This window comes from Pungitius pungitius, chromosome 4 (genome assembly GCF_949316345.1).
Source record: "Pungitius pungitius chromosome 4, fPunPun2.1, whole genome shotgun sequence".
NCBI lineage: Eukaryota > Metazoa > Chordata > Actinopteri > Perciformes > Gasterosteidae > Pungitius > Pungitius pungitius.
In genome coordinates this window covers 18,943,904-18,960,931 of record NC_084903.1, presented here as the reverse complement: position 1 = coordinate 18,960,931, position 17,028 = coordinate 18,943,904, and the positions used below count along the sequence as shown (strand labels likewise).

The window sequence follows — 17,028 nt, the reverse complement described above, 5'->3', positions numbered from 1 at the left end:
AACCGCTTGCAGAAGAGGAATCAAAGAAGGGAGAGGGAAATGAAAAGGACCGTAACACAACAGCAGTATAAGTAATGTGCTCAAGAGCTCCAACCGCCTTCAGGTGTCGGGGGGGGGGGGGGGGGGGGGGCCTGAGGTCAGCTCGCCCCCCCCCCCCCCCCCCCCCCCCCCAAAAAAAAACATTCGCTGTCCGCCTGCCCGTGTGCCTCCGCCCCAGAAGAGGCGTGTTGCGGGGAAACCGGCATTAGCTGGAGTAGATCTGGGTCCCGATCACACGCATGATCTCCTTCTGCACCTTGGGCTCCTGGGTGTTGATGTTGGCGTCTCCCACCTGGCCATCTTCATACCTGCACGGATACGTAGACGAGTAGACGTATGCCTTATTTTTCTAAATGTCATCATCACTTGTCCGCCTGAGGTTGCATCGAACCCCTCTCGCTCACTACCTCAATATTTCGCATACTTGGTGGTATAAAGGCCCAGTTTGAAGACACGCAGCAACAAAACATTATACTGATGATAGAGAGGTAACCCATCCGTGGACAAATGAGCATCTGGGGAATTGCAGTGACTTTAGAAAGGGCGCTGTCAGGTCTGACACAACAAATCATCCGGGTAATATTGTAATCGTATCAACGTTTTCCTCAAGCAGGAGAAACACGGCCGTACCCCGAGAACGGGGTCAGAATCGAATTATCTTTTAGCTGAGATTTGAATTTGATTGCAGGCCATCTCACATCTAATTTCCAACTCAGAAGGCAGCGGACACGATAATAGATGTTGCCAGCTGGCGAGGGGGCCTGTGTCCAAAGCTGGGACATCAGCAGCCAGCGTGGATGTCGTGTGCCGCTTGCAGAGCTCCAAAGCGCAGATTTTTAAAAAAACATCGCACTTAAAGGGTATGACCCGATAGGAACCCAGTTTGGCGAAGCGTCACTTGTTCTCGGCTCATTTGAAATGATGAGCAACGAGGGAAAACGGCAGCAGGCAACGACTTTGGTGATTATGCATTGCTTATGTTATGAAATATAATATAATATGAAATCCCAGAGGAGTTTCCAAGTGTCTAAAATACTCACACAAAAAAGAAACGAGTGCAGACGTGGTCGGACACTGGACACACCCAAATGTTGCCGTGTTTCTGCAGATCCTTAGAAGTGATAACTGTTGAAGAGAGAAGCAGTTTTTTATTTTGTACATTACTTTGTAGTTATTTACCATCATAAGGAATAGTGTTGCCGTTGCATTTGGTATCATATTATATAATATTATATTAAAAGCTGTAGAGCTTGAGGGCCCAATTATTTTAGAAACTGATGCGCAACCTTTGTTATATTTTCTTCATATGTATCTTTGCTCGTATAAGGATGATGATTTCATAATAAATGCTATGACCTGCACATTAATGCAAATGACCTAGTTTAATTTAGATTTGAATCTAACTTTTGTAGTTGTCCTCCATAGCTGCATAATGTGCTAAGCCTGTTGAAAAAAAGGACTTTTATAAATCATATATACTCAGTTCAGCTCAGCTCAGTTTTCCGGTTGAAATATCTCACAGTGCAAAGGATATTGATGCTCTAAACTATGTTCAACAGGGATTTTAATCAATGACAACATTCTACGTTTTTGTATTTCATTTAAATATCATACAGACAAATATACTACTTATACAACGTATTTACTATGATCTCATAGATTTCATATATAATAGCTTCTGCTAAAGATCACCTTCACACAGAGCGATGCAGTTCAGATTTCGACTCTGAAGAAACCGTGACTGTATTGGACGACTCTGTTAAAAAAAAAAAAGAGAGAAAAAACAGTTTCATCAAACTGCCACAGTGAACACCGTGAACAAAAATATGCGGGTGATGATACAGAAGAAAATATTGAGAGTTACACTGAACACTGAAACTGTCCATAGTCTAATTGCCAGACGCAGGTGATGGTGAATATAGAAAACATTTGATGATATAAACCACTAAAACAAAATATTCTAGAATAAATTGAACAGCCATCATCTGGTAATCCATGTTGATGTCACTCAATTGTTCCACGTCTGGTTGGCAAGTCTGTGTCATGTGTTATTTTGAAGAGAACAAAAGAGGGCGTAAAATGTCCACCTGTGGTATGGTGTTCATGCGGTTGTAGCGCTGCACCAGTTCATCTTTGGTGGGCATGCGGTGCTGTCCTTTGCCCATTCCTGCAAGAAGCAGCACACAGACGCACAAACGACCTCAAGTCACTCAAGCTGTGAAAAGCTTCCCTCTGGTGGTCTCGAGCTTCTTGTACAGAGACATTATTACCCACAGCTCTAACCTTCGCATGGTTGTTCCAAAACACGAGTGGATAGTACCTGCGCATAAGCTGATGCAGCAGAGGATGCTGTTCTCTTTTAAAAATTGCAGTTCCACGAAAATGTGAAATCAACTTAAGTGTGATTAATGGGCTTTGATTTAACAACGACTCAGTAAGCCAAACGGCTTTGAGGCTTTTCTTCCCACCTTGACTTATGAAAATGAATCATCGGCCCTTAAAACCGTGAATCTGAGTTTGTTGATAGTGTTAACAGTTAAACAGGGAGCCTGCATATAGCATGTCCACATCATCAGCACCATAATCATGATGGGACCTTAAAACCAACCTTTAAAATGGTATTTCTGGAGAAAAAAAATTGCAGGGGGAAAGTAAGGTAAAGACTAGTTACGTTGAATTGCCTCTTCAGCCCCAACCTATGATCAGAGAGTAGTGCAAAATTCCAACAACACGGTACAAAGTGACGGGTCCATTTTCACACACAGCCACGACATGATGTATGGTACGGGATGTGGCACGGCACAAGCTAAGAGAGAGAAAAAAAAAGAGGCCCAAAGCACAGCACCCAAAAATGAACACACACGACACAGAGCAGCACACTGGGATCGCATTGGGAAGCTCCCACATGTGAATGAATGAAGAGCTCCAGGATGATCAGGCCTGCGCCTACCCAGTCAACATGGTGGAATACACAAGTAGAGGGGGGGGGGGGGGGGTGTGGGTGGGCGGAGGGGACTGAGTGGCGAGGGATGAGCCGTTCCCTACCTGAGTATCCGAAAGATATGCTGGAGATGGGGCTGAGATAGATGCCCTTTCCATACGCTGCACCGTGCAGCTTGGGTTTGAAAAGAGCAGGAAGGAAGGAATTGTCACTGAGCAGCTGCACAGGACAACGTGCCACATACACCCAGACACACAAATGTACTCACACGTACGCGCAAAACCAGTTCTACTGTGGTTACATCCAGAGAAGTATTAGTATTTTTATGTTTCTGCTACAGTTTACCTGAGAAACACCACCAGCCTGACATACTAAATGCACACACACACAGAAATCCAAAGATGTGTGTGTAGCAGAGAGCCAAAGAGAGAAAAGATGTATTTTTTGACTGAAAATACTCATAAACCGCACATTCACCCTTTTAAACTGCCAACATATTTTCTCCTGGCAAAACAATGTGGCGCAGAGAAGATTTGAGTTTTTATGAATGAAATTTGTGGATGTGATGTTCAGGAATTCCAGCAATGCCCGAAAGGAGGCCACGTGTGCTGGCTCGGTATGAGGACGACTGATAACGATGCTGGGCATCCAAACGAGAATGTCCCGAATGAATGAGGACAACGAAAAGGACCACAGGTGTGAACATGGACAAGTTTTCAATGAAGTGATCCCGAGGAGAAACAAGAGGGAGGGACGAGGTGCACCTCGATAGTTTGGGAATGAAATGTGAGGGAGATGGTCGGGACTTTGCACATCTGGAAGAAATCAAAAAAGGAACAACAGACAAGTGGTTTTGTGGGATGGTTGGAGCTGGAGGCGGACCTCCTCCTCTCCTGAAAGACAATGACTTGAGGAAAGCGGGTATCGATGCTCAAGGTGAAATGGAGAGGAGGAGGAGGAGGAGGAGGAGGAGTGTTGAAAAAGTTGGAGAACAAAGAAGTCCTAAATTAAACACATCAGCGTGAAGGAGCGATCACGGCCGACATGAACGTTCAGAAAATCCTTGAGTTCTCACGTTTAATTGTTTTTCACCTGCAGTCATAACGGCCCTATTGTGCAAATGAGACAATTCTGTGCTCCCTTCTTCTTTTCTTTTTGATTATTTATTACTCTTTGATGGTTCCGGTTCCCAAAGTGCTAAAACAACCTTGGCAAAACAATATAGAGATCCAGATGGATGCAGACCTGATTAGAAGTAACATTTTCTGCTTCTGCTGTAAAAGAAGTGAAAATTCTAGGCCCTCATTTCATCTATTTCACCCATCTGGTACCAACTGACTTTAAATAATATGATTCGAAGCTTTCTTTTTCTGACCCGAGAAGCGGTGCTTTGTTACTGACCTTTGCGGGTAGCCACACCCACCTTGAGTCAATACTTACTACCCCGGGGGGAGGGGGGGGGGGGCTCGTCCTTTGCCTCCTTCCGCTTCAGACCTAGCCTACTCATTGCTCTAGGTGGTTAACCCCCTGACAGGGCATACAGGCAGCCTCCCGACGTCACAGCAGACGCCACGGCGCCCTCCCTCTGTCCCTCCACGGGGGAGAGGCGGTGCCGTCTGCTGCTGTCGACGTTGCAATCACCAACGGCAGCAAAAAAAAGCAGCCGACATTGGTCGGGAAAATCTACCCGTGTGCCCCGCTCGCTTAAAACGCCAATCGTGGGGCGCGGGGGGGGGCGACGAAAGGGAAGCTGGCATCCATTAACTGCAAAAATGAATCAGCCGGACAGCGAGCCGGCTCTGACGACAGAGAGCCGGCTCGCTGTCCGAGGGGAGGATGCATCGTAAGGGTTGCAGCCAACTGCCAGGCTCTACGTACCTGCAGTTTGGTATAGGAGGCATTGACTAGTCCATTTCTCAGAACAGAGTGCCAGTTCTCTATATGGGAACCACTAGAGCAAGTGTAGAGAGAGGGAGAGATAGGAAGGAACAGATGAAAGCGCTGCGTGAAGATCAACAGGGTGGATCTCAAACCACTGGCGCGTCGAGGGCCGGATCCACTCGGCTCCGAATGACACACGTGGCACATTTTTGTGTTATCATGTATCATTAACTGTGCATATCACAAATGCTGTGCAGTATTACTGGAAAAATGTTGACTTGGCTTTACAGTGTTTCTCGTTTTTTTTCCATTCTAATTTGAATTTCTGTAAAAAAAAAGAAAAACTGCCAACCACAAAGAGCTTCTGTTGTCGTCCGTTTCAAAAGGACATTTGCAAGGACATTTTTGGGACATTCTGTTACATCAAAGTATTCCAAATTTGTGTAGTTTAATATTTAAAGTTGGAAGATCAAAGATGACAACCCATCACGGCTGCCTTTCAGGCCAGGGTGTGTTATTTTAATACCTCTCCCAGAGCAGGTATCTGGCTGTCTTACAACAAAAAGAGCGCAGTCACAATTGATGTTATTTTTAACCAGTTTTGAAGCAGCACCGAGTCATTTTTCTCAGAGTATGATGAACAGGGAAAAGTTCTTAATTACAAGTATCAGACGTTCATGGATTCCATTCTAAATCTCTGCAATTTTCCTTAGTCTGACTGATCATGTACTTTTATTTTCAAATGTTTAAAATGTATACAAGACAGACAAATTTTGTCATTTCCTGTTCATATTTCTTTCGTATTAACCAGCAGGAGAGACCGTCGGCACTGCTCACGTGTGAGCCGGACCCTGCGATAGAGCCCAGATGGGCCCCGCGTATCTAAAAGATTCAGCGAAGCCCCATCTGCTACGGGTACGAAATCTCAATCTCATGGATATCGCTGGCTCCACGTGCTGGCTTAGCAAGGTGGGCGCTGTGTCCAAGAGAATAGTCACTGCATGGTGCTATGGGTTTGTTACGGTTCAACACAGATCTGCTAGATGCGGCTCCCCCATTCTGCAACATACCGACCAGGTGTCACACTGAGACGTGTTCATGTTCGAACGTCTGTACTGCTGTTACGCCAAATGATGCATGCGTTTTAGTGACTGTGCCTGATTTGAGATCCATTATGTAAAATGCGTTTTTGTTTTTTTTCTCACATTATATTTTCTCGACAGACACAAGCTGAACAATAAAAAAAACTACAAACAATTTTCTGATTTTTCTAAATTCCCTAAATTATTTTAACCCTGGAACTACTTAGCTTTACACTCTATAGGCTCCAATTGGCTGAAAATGTAGAGCTTTGTTTGTATGAATGATGCTGTGTCAGCCAGAGAGAGGAACAAAGTGGACTCACTGGAAGGCGAAGGTGCTGCCATAAAGCTTCTTGGCAGTGCGAAAACGAGCCTCCTTGGCCGGGGGGCTGCTGAGCAGCAGGAACTGGTGGGAGGTGTGCATGAATTTCAGTTGCTATCACAATGAGATCATAAGGGACGAGTGAGAGAGAGAGAGAGAGAGAGAGAGACAGAGAGTGAGTATGAGCCATTGAATGACATAATGTGGCAGTAATAAAATACTCATTTTAAAAGTAGACTCTTGAGGAGATGTTGTTCTGGGTCCCTACCCTACTCAGAGGCAGCTTGACGATATGAGACCTGTTACTGGAAATTATCCTGCAAAGACAAGAGGGATGAGCGAAACATAAATCAAATAAGGCAAAACTTGATTTAAAGTACAAGCTTTTGCATTACCACTTTGCTTAAAACGCAATGGGCCATTTTTGACCTTCCCCAAAATTGTCACACTGGGTGTTAATTTGAACATTAACAATGGCCAAATGGAATTTAGCCATCACTTCCTGCTGTGAAATGTCAAAATATCCATCGTGAACTGGCACAATGTTTGATAGACTGCTGAGTAGTACTGTATGAGAAAAACACGTTAACATGCAAACCCTTTACTCACCACTGTAGCAGAGGATGGGCCAAAGGGTCGAGTTTGTCCATCTGCTTCTTGATCTCTAGATATGAGCCCTAAAAAAAAGGAAACACACACACACACACACACACAAGCACGTGTTGTTCTCAGTTTTCAGTGTTTAGATCTAAACTTACTAAGCATGTTATACTTAGTACAGATGCAGTCGTCCACAGAGGGTAAATAAGACGTGGGGAAAGACCCCATCCCTACACCTCAAACTGTCTATACAGGACTGTGTAATGGACATGTGCTTATCTTATATAAAAATAACAAATAAATGATGTCCTAAACATTTTACATCAAGGCCATCTGCAGCCTATTTCCACTGTGGCCCTTTCCTTCATTCCCTCGCATCTCCTCCTTGTACCTGGGTCATTTCCCGGATGGACATGACGCTGTCCAATGCTTTCTGCAGTCTCTCATAATTCTTCTTCTGTGTTCATCCGTTGAGCCGAACATCCATTGTATGCAATGAGAGAGGGAACAACATACAGACATATAAAATCACTTGTATTGATAAGGCTTTGCCAATCAATTGGAACTATATCCAAATGGTTCCAATCCTATCCATTGAGCGACATTACTTGATTTATTTCGTCGGTAGATAACAACAACAATATCTTCTACTTTTGTGCCGACAGCAGTAATAGTTTTAATAGTATGTTTTACGAGTTGAAACGTGTATCTTAGTTTTGCTAGAACTCTTGTATTGCGGATGCTGACCTTTGGGTTGAAGGCCAGAGTTTTGGGGTCATTGGGGTCAACGACTGATGGGTAGGGCTCAAAGATGATGCTCTTACGAGGAGACTCAAGTGCAGCTCTACACATAGCCACAAGTAGGTCCACCACCTGCAGAGAGAGGAGTAATGGATTTACATTTGAAGCCTTCACATGAAGCTGTTATACACTCATTTGATCCTTGTATTGACTTGGCAACCAAAGAAACCCATCTCAGTTCCAATGGCGCATTTAAACTTTAAAAATATTCACAACTTAACATCATCACATGTGGCAGGGTTTGAGGTTTTGCGTTTTGTTTATTTTACATTATTTACCTGCTTCTAAAAAATGAATGCAAAAACCAGAACTACAGAACTGCATCATGCACTATGAGAGTTGTTCTGTTGTCACCTCTGCTCCGGTGGCCACTTCCTCTGCAGCTCCGGACATTACACCCAGAGTGTAGAAGGAGAAGACGCACAGCTCCCTCGTGCACACCGCCGGCTGCACAAGCACACGTGCACAGAAAGAGGGATGAGAACGCTCTCTTTTCATTGTGTTCTAGAGCAGTGGTTCTCAACTGGTCTGGCTCCGGGACCCACCATCACCCCTTAATGACAAGCCGCGACCCCAAATCGAGGAACATTCTCAACATCTCAAATTTATTCAAAATCAAGTTCATAAGGTGAATTTCATATTCAGGATGCTTAATTATCCTAAAAACCCAATGTCTCCCCCATATCAGAATGGTTTGACCCAACTTGGCACACGCTGTTGAAGACATGGACGGACGAGCCGGCAAAAAACACGACACTCCGCTGCATTAAAAAAGTCCCTTCAAAATAAAATCACAGCATGATTTTATTTTATTTTTTCTCATTTTTATTTTCCCATGCAATGACCCACGACCCACTAAAAACGGGTCCCACCAGTTGAGAATCACTGTTCTAGATAACTACGCACAAACAAGTACACTCATGCCCACATTCTTTATGAGTCTCCCTCACAACCACAAATGAGGAAAATTCATTCACGGGATCGCATTAAAAAAAGAGAGACGGGAAGTTTCTCTCTCAACCAGCGCAGAGCGGTTTCTCATCTTTAAATACCTTCAACATCGATCCATTCTGAAAGACGTGCTGTTCGTCACACACCACGCAGTACTCGTTGAGCGTGGGGATCCTCTGCTCCGAGTACTTCATTATCTGTTTGGAGGAAAGTGGTGTTCCCAGTTATCGTATGAAAAGGAATAAGGACTAGTCCGGTGGCAGAATTGTCCAAAAACTACATTTTGATACCGCGATTGTGCCTGGCTTAAGGTGTTATGATGGCCTAGGGCCACCCTTGCCACTGCCAGACAAAATCCCTTTGAGGTCTAACCTGCACTAAGAAGCCATACTCCAAGGTAGGGATGTTCTTGCAGTGGCCGCCCGCCTGGGATGAGAAAAACAATTCAATCAGCTGCCTCGTGGTAATCTGCGCAGGGGCCCTGGCCGCCGGGACAGCCACAGTCTGATGAGTCAAGTGAAGACAAAGCATTATGGCAAAGGGCGCACCAGCCAGGTTACGGTAGGGGTAAGGAAAGGCTCAGGTGGGAACAGTGCAGGTGGCGGGTGACTGAGAAGAGGGTCAGAGTGAATCACAGTGGATTAAAAACAAGAAATAGACAGTGCCGTAAAAATAACATTGAATATTTTAACTCATAGCATTTCTACTTTCTACATCAGCAATGTTGCACATGCAAGGAGGGTGAAATGTGAGTGAGAAACGTTAAAAAGTGGGGGGGATAGTGTCAATTTGTCAAAATGTAAACTGAAATGTGTCAAACTAACTCTGAGAGATGCATGGGTGCTGATGAGTCCAAAAGCGGAACTGACCTGGCTGTTTGGTGGGTAGCTGAAAAGCTCCCCTTTGGGATTCTTCATGGTACATGAGATGGAGCGGTTCATCAGGCGGGTCACTCTCAGCTCAGGGACGCTCAGCTTCCCTTTCAAAACTGTGTCTTGGATCAGAGGAAAACTCGGAGACCTGGAAAAGAGCAAAACACAATTCATGTGCATCACTTTATCGGCCATTTTCCACAGTAGGGAAAATCTCAGATACCATCTTTGATAAATTAAATCTGTCTGGGCAGGAGCTCAAGTCACGAACTGAACCAGGGTTCACTTCCACCATCACTGTCAGTGTATTATTACCCATGTGCAGTCTTCACATGACACTCCTGTGAGGATGTCACAACGCGAGCGTTTAGTCTTCAATCTCTTAAAATAGCTCATTAGTATGAAAGTACATGTATTCCTAAAGACATCATACAGTACTTCGTAAATGCAGATTTACATACACAACAATTATTGAAAATCTAGTAACAATCTATAAAAGGTCTTTCACTTGAGTTACAGGAATATCTACCTACTGAAGACTAAAACAAACAAAAATGCCAAAATAGCATAAACAGTCTGTGCTCTTCTCCATAAGCTATTGTTCAGTAAAATGATAATATAATTGAAAAGAAATCAGGACAATGACTACAGAAACAACAGACGTGTTGATTTTGTAATGAAAGGAGAAGACGTTAGGGTGTAAAGATGGACACACACACACGGGTAAAGAGACCTACTTGGGTATGGGGGAGAAGATGCTGAGCCCGGCGCGGAACTTCTTGATGGTTCCGCCGGCTTTGAACCAGCTGTGCCTCTTCTCCTGCTGCGCCTTGAGGAACTCATTACTGAGGTGCTTCCACTGCTGTGAGGTGAATGTGCTCAGGATCCTGCCATGGTACAAATAAGGAGAAGCAAAGCAGGAAGATGTGTGAGTGAACCAGACAGAATGAATTATACCCCTAAAATCACCTTATTTTTGTAGTTTGTATGCATTGCTATTTTTTTTCTATGACTGAATTAGGAAACCAAACACTGAAAAAGAAATCATCTGCGATTCGTGTTCCTGATGCATCACATGCTTTATGCACGATGCAAATCACGTGACTTACTTTTTGAGCTGCAGCCCCAAGCTGAAGCCTTCTTTATTGGAGGGCTGGAACACTTCAACTGATGGCTCTGAGCAAAGATGACTAAAACTATTACACAGTGCACAGACACACCCTCCCTCTTGCATAGCACATACTGTACTCACCTCCCACGCTCAATGAGTGGTACAAATACCTAAAAATCAACATCCACACTGACATCTTTACTCACCAGGTCCGTCGAGGTACTGAGAAAGAGAAAAGCGCAGTCTCAGAATAATGGGCTCGGTTCTGATGACTTTCCATGCCGTCGCAACCTCCTCCTGGGTCAAACACAAACGCACAAAACACACACACACACACACACACACAAATATACAGAGTTAGCATCCTAATTATGGCCATTTCTCGTTACATAAATAAATTAGGAGCATACAATGCATTATGAATGTTGTGTTACTTTGCAATATGTCAACGTTGTAATAAAAATGGACACGGGGGGGGCGCGTGTGCAGAGGGGGAAGAGTGCTGACTCACGTCTAAGAAGCCGATGTTGATGTGAAGATCGATGTCCACGTCATCAATGGTTCCATACTCCCTGTTCAGAGACACAACAGATACTGTTGATGTATCGTACGTAATGGAATACAATATTTCTCCAAACCAAGTCCGGTTAAAATGTCATCTTTATGATATTCAGAGCACTAATATGGCATCAAACAACTATTTGAAATGGAAAGACTTAGTGTGTTAATGTCTATCTAAGCAGAGCATTGTGTTACCCTCCCTCCGTGTGTGTATGTATGTGTGTCGTTATTCCAGGGATTGGGGTTGTTGGTACATGTGAGCATACCTCAGGCGTCAGCACATATCTGCCGCTCTACACTGCATGCCATTTGGCCGCTAGCACTGTTAGCATCGTCAGGCGCCGTGTGTGGAGGCAGCAGTAATGAGTGTGCGCTGCTGTGTGTCTGTGCTGTACCTAACAGAGACAGCACTGTCGGTGTAGATGTCCTTTACTGCCTCAATATCTGCATCCAGTTGAGGGTGGCGGTACAGGTCAGCAGCGCAGCTCCCCTGAGACAAGAAGCATGCAAAGCCTTCTCAGAGGAATTCAAGGAGCCTTCAGGTGCACCACCCATCATTTTACATGACATGTTCATTTATTCATTCATTTTTAACGGCATATTCATATCGATCAACATCACTGTAAAGGTGCCAGATTGTATCTGACGGTCCCTTTGACAGATTTTAAATGAGTCATTAAAACGATGATACGGACACACCACATAAAAGTTAGGCTGGAGAAGAAAAAAAAAGGACAAACGGCTGATAAACAGTTGAAGAGAGGATTAGAAGGAGTAGAGCGGCTATCATGCAAAGTAGGAGATGTAAAAAGAATATTAATAGAAAGGAATGTTTAAAAGACGATGAATCACATACTAAAAAGGCAGGTAAATGATAGCAGAGGACTAAAGTACGCATGGAAACAATGGCAGGTGTGGTGGCTTTTTTCAGTCCAGTCTTTAGAATATATGTAAAAAATAACAGTTAGACTGGCTTTGTCGTGTTTAAACGGAACTTGATAACGAGCTTTTTAACCCACTCTTAATCACCCCACTGTCCAAAGTACAGCTGACTATGGAAATGTGTTTGAAACAAAATCAATTACTTCATTTTTTTTTTTCTAAATCTGTCTCCTCTTGAACCCCCACTCCGTACCAATTCCGAACTTTGATCGAACATCAAACGCATCTAATTTCGGCAGGGAAATAGAAAGTTACGTAATGTGACATCTGAAGAGGAAGCAACAAACTGTTTTGCGAAGGAAATCATTTGTACGTGTCTTATTGTAGGCGTATGAACTTCAGCCTCTCTTCTCCTCACCTCTCCTCCCAGAGTAGAAAAGATCCTACACTTTCATCCTTATCTTTACGAAGCTGCTTTCATGTTCTCTGACTGCATAGAAATGAGCTTAAAATCCCAGACTGGATTTACATTTCAATCACATGTCTGGGAAGATAACAGTAAAATAGGATGATAACAGATTTAAATCTTATAGGGGAGTGAAGCGTTGAACTTGCCGAGATGAGAGGATACATTTAGTGTGGGACAAACAAATGATTTTTGACAGTGTTGCCTGCGTGAGATTGATATTTTAAGGTCACATAGGGTGATAGTACAAAAATGTACTTTGGAGGTAAATGTCAAATTTGCTATTATCAGTTTGCCATAATATTCTTACAATCTCACTGCTTCAGATTCATTTAGAAATGTCAGTCAGCGAGTCAATCTGTTCTGCACCACTGCAAAAAAACGACTATTCACCACATTTCCTTGACATTTGGCCACAATAATTCCACAATAACTCCAAAAAGCCCCCCCCCGAATTATTGTCTGGTGCCAATATCAGGTCAAAGTATCAGGTCAATATTCTGAAAAATTATTTCTGGTATTCTGGGAAGATTGCAGTAGTTATTCAGGATTAAATGGTCCGAACAGCATGCGCTTTTTCTGCTGCCTACATATTACATCAGCTACTTGTTCTTCTACAAAAAAAAACAAAAAACGTAATGTGAAAGTAAAAAAATATGAAAACGATGTTAGCGAGCACCACGATGAACAAATACCCGATCGGACACATGGATTAACAGAGTGAGGGTAACACAGAGGCCGTTGCTGTACCTGTATGCCGTAGAGGAACTGTTCTGACTCGTTCTCCCCGTCCGACTCCTCGTCTGTCCAACACTGGGCTTTGATGTCCTGTGGGCACCGACATTGTGAAAAGGACATTATGATGGAAAATACAACCTCTCTCTGCCGTCCTTTCATCTCACACCCTCTCGCACATCTCCCTATTTAGCCTCTCGTTCAAAACACCCAGCTTCAAAACACTGCTTTATATAGTGTCTCCGAGAGAGAGGGATGAAGAGGCGTGATTTATTTCCAAAAGACCCGAAGAATAAAAGGTTGAAAATAAATACTCAAAATACTAATCAGTGCTGAGTTGATAAAACATTTTTTTTTTTTTACTGCTTTAAAAAATCACCATGGCGCATGCCACATTCAATTCAAGTTACCAGTTCATTTTTCTTCAACTAACCATGAATGGCTGACACGGGTTAATGGTATGCATTGGTTATTACAACAATGGGATCCCAGCTGTCTTACCATTGGTTCTGTTGTTCATAAGGCTCACTCAGACAGGTTTGGGCCTTTGAGTTGTGCCGACCATCACAGCCGTTTTCCAGGTGGCAGAACGATAACAGGAAAGCCTTAGAGCTTTGGAAGAGACCCTCCTCTCGTACTCGCACTTGTCAGAGCTGCAAAACCTAAGAGACATATACATTTTAATTCACAGTAATGGATAAAGCCAAGAAACGAAAGCGGCCATCTCTGCCGATGCCATGCTTTGTAAATGGTGCCCTCCTCCTCTCTTCTTTAAATGGTCTGCGCTTCACCTTGCCATGTATCCTAGCAACAGCCATCTCTGCCTCCTCTCAAAGTGGCATTAATCACCGTGGACAGAATGAGTGGGAGATATGTGCTGTACGTTCAGTACCCATGATGTATTTATTTATTTTTACTTTTTACTTTTTCAGGATCTAATCTGCTAAAACCAAGAGGTTGAAGACCTTAATTGAGGCACAGCGAATTACATCAGAACATCGTTGGGGGCCGACGTTCGATGTTCTTGGCAAATAAATGGAAAGAAAACTGTTGAAACACCGCGTAACCTCATGTGTTAGCAAAAGCAGCAGTGCATTGTTGGCACACGGTATTGACTGAAAAAAAAAATCCTCGCCGTCGTTCCTCGAGGAAGATCAAAGGCAAAGCGCGAGGTTAAACAACATCGCTGGTATGACAGAGGCAGCACACTGCATTTGATGGCGGCCCAACCAAGCATTTTGTGTCAGACATGTAAACAATGAGCACGGTGTCCGTTCAACGAGACTGAAAGCTGCAGGTGCTGACTTGCATATTTCACACTGCAGCATCAGAACACAAATGACACTTTGTGTAGTCTGCGGCCCATCGAGCCCAAAGAATAAAGGTCTTTTTTAATATTCATCAGCATCGAATCCTGAGACGTGCAAACAAAGACTCGATGGCAAAGTAGGGTAGACTGCCCTTAAAAAAGCATGAAGGCATCTTTGCTACACATGGGGCAATATAAATGATTGGACACCGGTTATTCATTTCCTCTTTGTTTGCTGGACTCACAAATGATACTGTGCCCATCTCAACCTTGGCCTGGGTGATTGTCTACATGTCTACACAAATCAATCACAAATGCTGCAATTTGTCTTTGTTGTCGGTATCTGTCCTTTCTTTTTTCTCGTCACAGTTTGGTATTGTATAATAAAGACCCTTCCCTTAAACACATGAAATGCATCCCATTATTACATAACTATATTCCACTTCCACGCGCTCATCTCCTGGTCTAAACATGTCCTCAAACCTTCTATCATCTACATCCCTGCCCCCCTCCCCACCACCACCGCTCTCATAGCCTCCGTCGTCTCACATACCAATACCCCCCCCCCCCCCCACACACACACACACACACACCACACACACACACACACACACAAACATCTATCACCATATATGCCCATTCCACATTCACATGATATTTAACACAAACACAGATGCGGTCAGGCGGGTGTTCCCCCCTCTCTCTCTCTCTCTCTCTCTCTCTCTCTCTCTCTCTCTCCCTCCCTCTCTCTCTCTCGGCACCCTCACCCCGTCGGTCCACCCTTACCTCCACAGAGGATGGAGACTCGGATGATGCCGTCCTCGCGTCGGCAGCTCTCCCTCTTAAAGGGCACACCTGCTTCCCCCCCACTCCCCGCTCGGCGTCTGTATTCCACTGCAAGTTTCAATGACAAGAAGCCCATTAAAATTAGGATTTTTAGAGAAACCGGAGAAACGATCCCCCAATCGTGCAGCGTCTTCTTCTCTGTTGGCTTGTGGCGTGTCTCTGCGTGCAATCCAGCTGGTGTATGTGAGCCTTTGTGTTTATCTATTGCAGATCTCTGCCGCTACTGCTTGTCTTATATTTTGCCTGACAACACTGAGCGCTCTGAGCATGCTCAGTGAGTCCAGGCAAGGCAGTCATGTGACCTGCAGCTGACTGCACTGCTGCTGGAGGAAGGACGGAGGAAAAATGTCTGCCTCTGTTTATGCATCTGCATGGGTGATTGCATAAGTCAGTGTCTATAACTGTGCAATCATTCCTTGGGGATTCATTTGATGTCTCTTGTCTTAAAGCATCAAAAATAAAATGAAAGGAACAGCTATATTTGTGTTTTGTAATTCAGCTGCACTGATTTTAGATAGACGAAGAAGTGCAGGTTGAATTAATGCAATGATCAGACTCGAGTAAATGCACAGGATATTTCAACAGTCAGTATATTTTATTAGATAACAAGTGAAAGTGGAACTTAAATGTTTCAGTTTACTTTGTTCAATTTCCAGCCCAGCCTGACCACCAAAGATGATGATGAGATGATTTTCTTTCTTTTTCTGTATTGTATAATGCAATCATGTTTTTTTTATTGTAGTCATACTTTTTATTTGTGCCTAATGAACGTATGTATGTTGCACTATTTTATGCATCCCCTCTTTAGTTATATATATTGTACTCATAAGCACCAGCTGCTGTACCAGTCATAGTACACAATGAAGCATGAGGACATCCTATCTGCTCTGAGATTAATCTGAGCATATTCCCACATTGTCTTACTGGACCTCGTGGCCAAGGGGTTAGCAGCAATTAATACTGACTGACAGCCGCAAAAGCTTGACCAGCGGACATTGTGACTGGATGGCAGATCTGTCCCTCGCCTGGACAGGTTTGTCCATTGGCCTCAGGTAGTGGTGTGGAGTGGAATCAGGCACAGGCTGCCAGAAACCAGTGATAGAGCAACATGGGCAGTGGAAGTAGCATGGCCCACACAACAGCTGTAAACAGGTGAGAACAAAAAGGGACACACGGGGAAGAAACGTGTACTAAAGTGCACACAGGATAATTATTCTTAAATGACTTTAATATATTAAAGTAACAGTAGTTTTTATCCCCAATACTCAGTGGGAAGTTACTAAAAAATTAAAAGAGAGAAATCTAAAAACTGTTATATTATTTTTCATCACTAGATGGAAGTATTGCCTCAAACATTAAAGTAGCACGGTATTTTGGATTTATCAGTGTATCCGATTTGAGAAAATAAAAGGTGTAGCTTGCAAGACAGTTACCGTACTGCCTTAATTATGTTTGATGATTCCACCATAAACCACTTCGGTAGCCGATGATTTGCACGTCCACAGGATAATGGATCCAAAAGCATACACATGACAAGCGCACTCATTTCCATTATTAAAGGGTCTATCAAACTGGAACATATATAGAGTACCAGTAATACCTATTGTAACTTAAAGCATTGGCTTCCTG

General features: G+C 43.7%; 1 protein-coding gene across 5 annotated transcripts; it reads right to left on the bottom strand.

Moving 5' to 3' along the window:
* Positions 1-169: 169 nt before the first annotated feature.
* parp6a (poly (ADP-ribose) polymerase family, member 6a) lies at positions 170-15,676 on the bottom strand. Of its 5 annotated transcripts, none has more exons than XM_037487683.2 (23): positions 15,340-15,676; positions 13,746-13,906; positions 13,260-13,337; positions 11,557-11,651; positions 11,112-11,172; positions 10,807-10,897; positions 10,599-10,665; positions 10,227-10,376; positions 9,487-9,637; positions 8,990-9,121; positions 8,719-8,814; positions 8,021-8,113; positions 7,613-7,738; positions 7,257-7,322; positions 6,875-6,942; positions 6,534-6,582; positions 6,267-6,379; positions 4,859-4,931; positions 3,085-3,154; positions 2,127-2,206; positions 1,732-1,795; positions 1,080-1,164; positions 170-347 (listed from the first exon to the last, which is right to left on the bottom strand). In XM_037487683.2, the coding sequence occupies exons 2-23, from the start codon at positions 13,746-13,748 to the stop codon at positions 245-247; spliced, it is 1,914 nt and encodes a 637-aa protein (XP_037343580.1). In that variant the 5' UTR covers positions 13,749-13,906; positions 15,340-15,676; the 3' UTR covers positions 170-244. The 5 variants fall into 5 exon arrangements, with proteins under 5 accessions (XP_037343580.1, XP_037343595.1, XP_037343603.1 ...); XM_037487698.2 differs by having other exon boundaries at positions 7,257-7,319; XM_037487706.2 differs by having other exon boundaries at positions 8,990-9,043.
* Positions 15,677-17,028: the final 1,352 nt, after the last annotated feature.

Bases quoted from the DNA above. Each gene is read 5' to 3' on its own strand.
- parp6a (XM_062561831.1), bottom strand. From the start codon at position 13,367: ATGTCCTTTTCACAATGTCGGTGCCCACAGGACATCAAAGCCCAGTGT. The intron at 8,815-8,989 runs GTTAGACCTCAA...TCCTCCAAACAG, and splicing joins AGTATGGCTTCTTAGTGCAG to ATAATGAAGTACTCGGAGCA. The intron at 6,943-7,256 runs GTACAAGGAGGA...CCTTTTTTTTAG, and splicing joins CCATCCGGGAAATGACCCAG to GGCTCATATCTAGAGATCAA.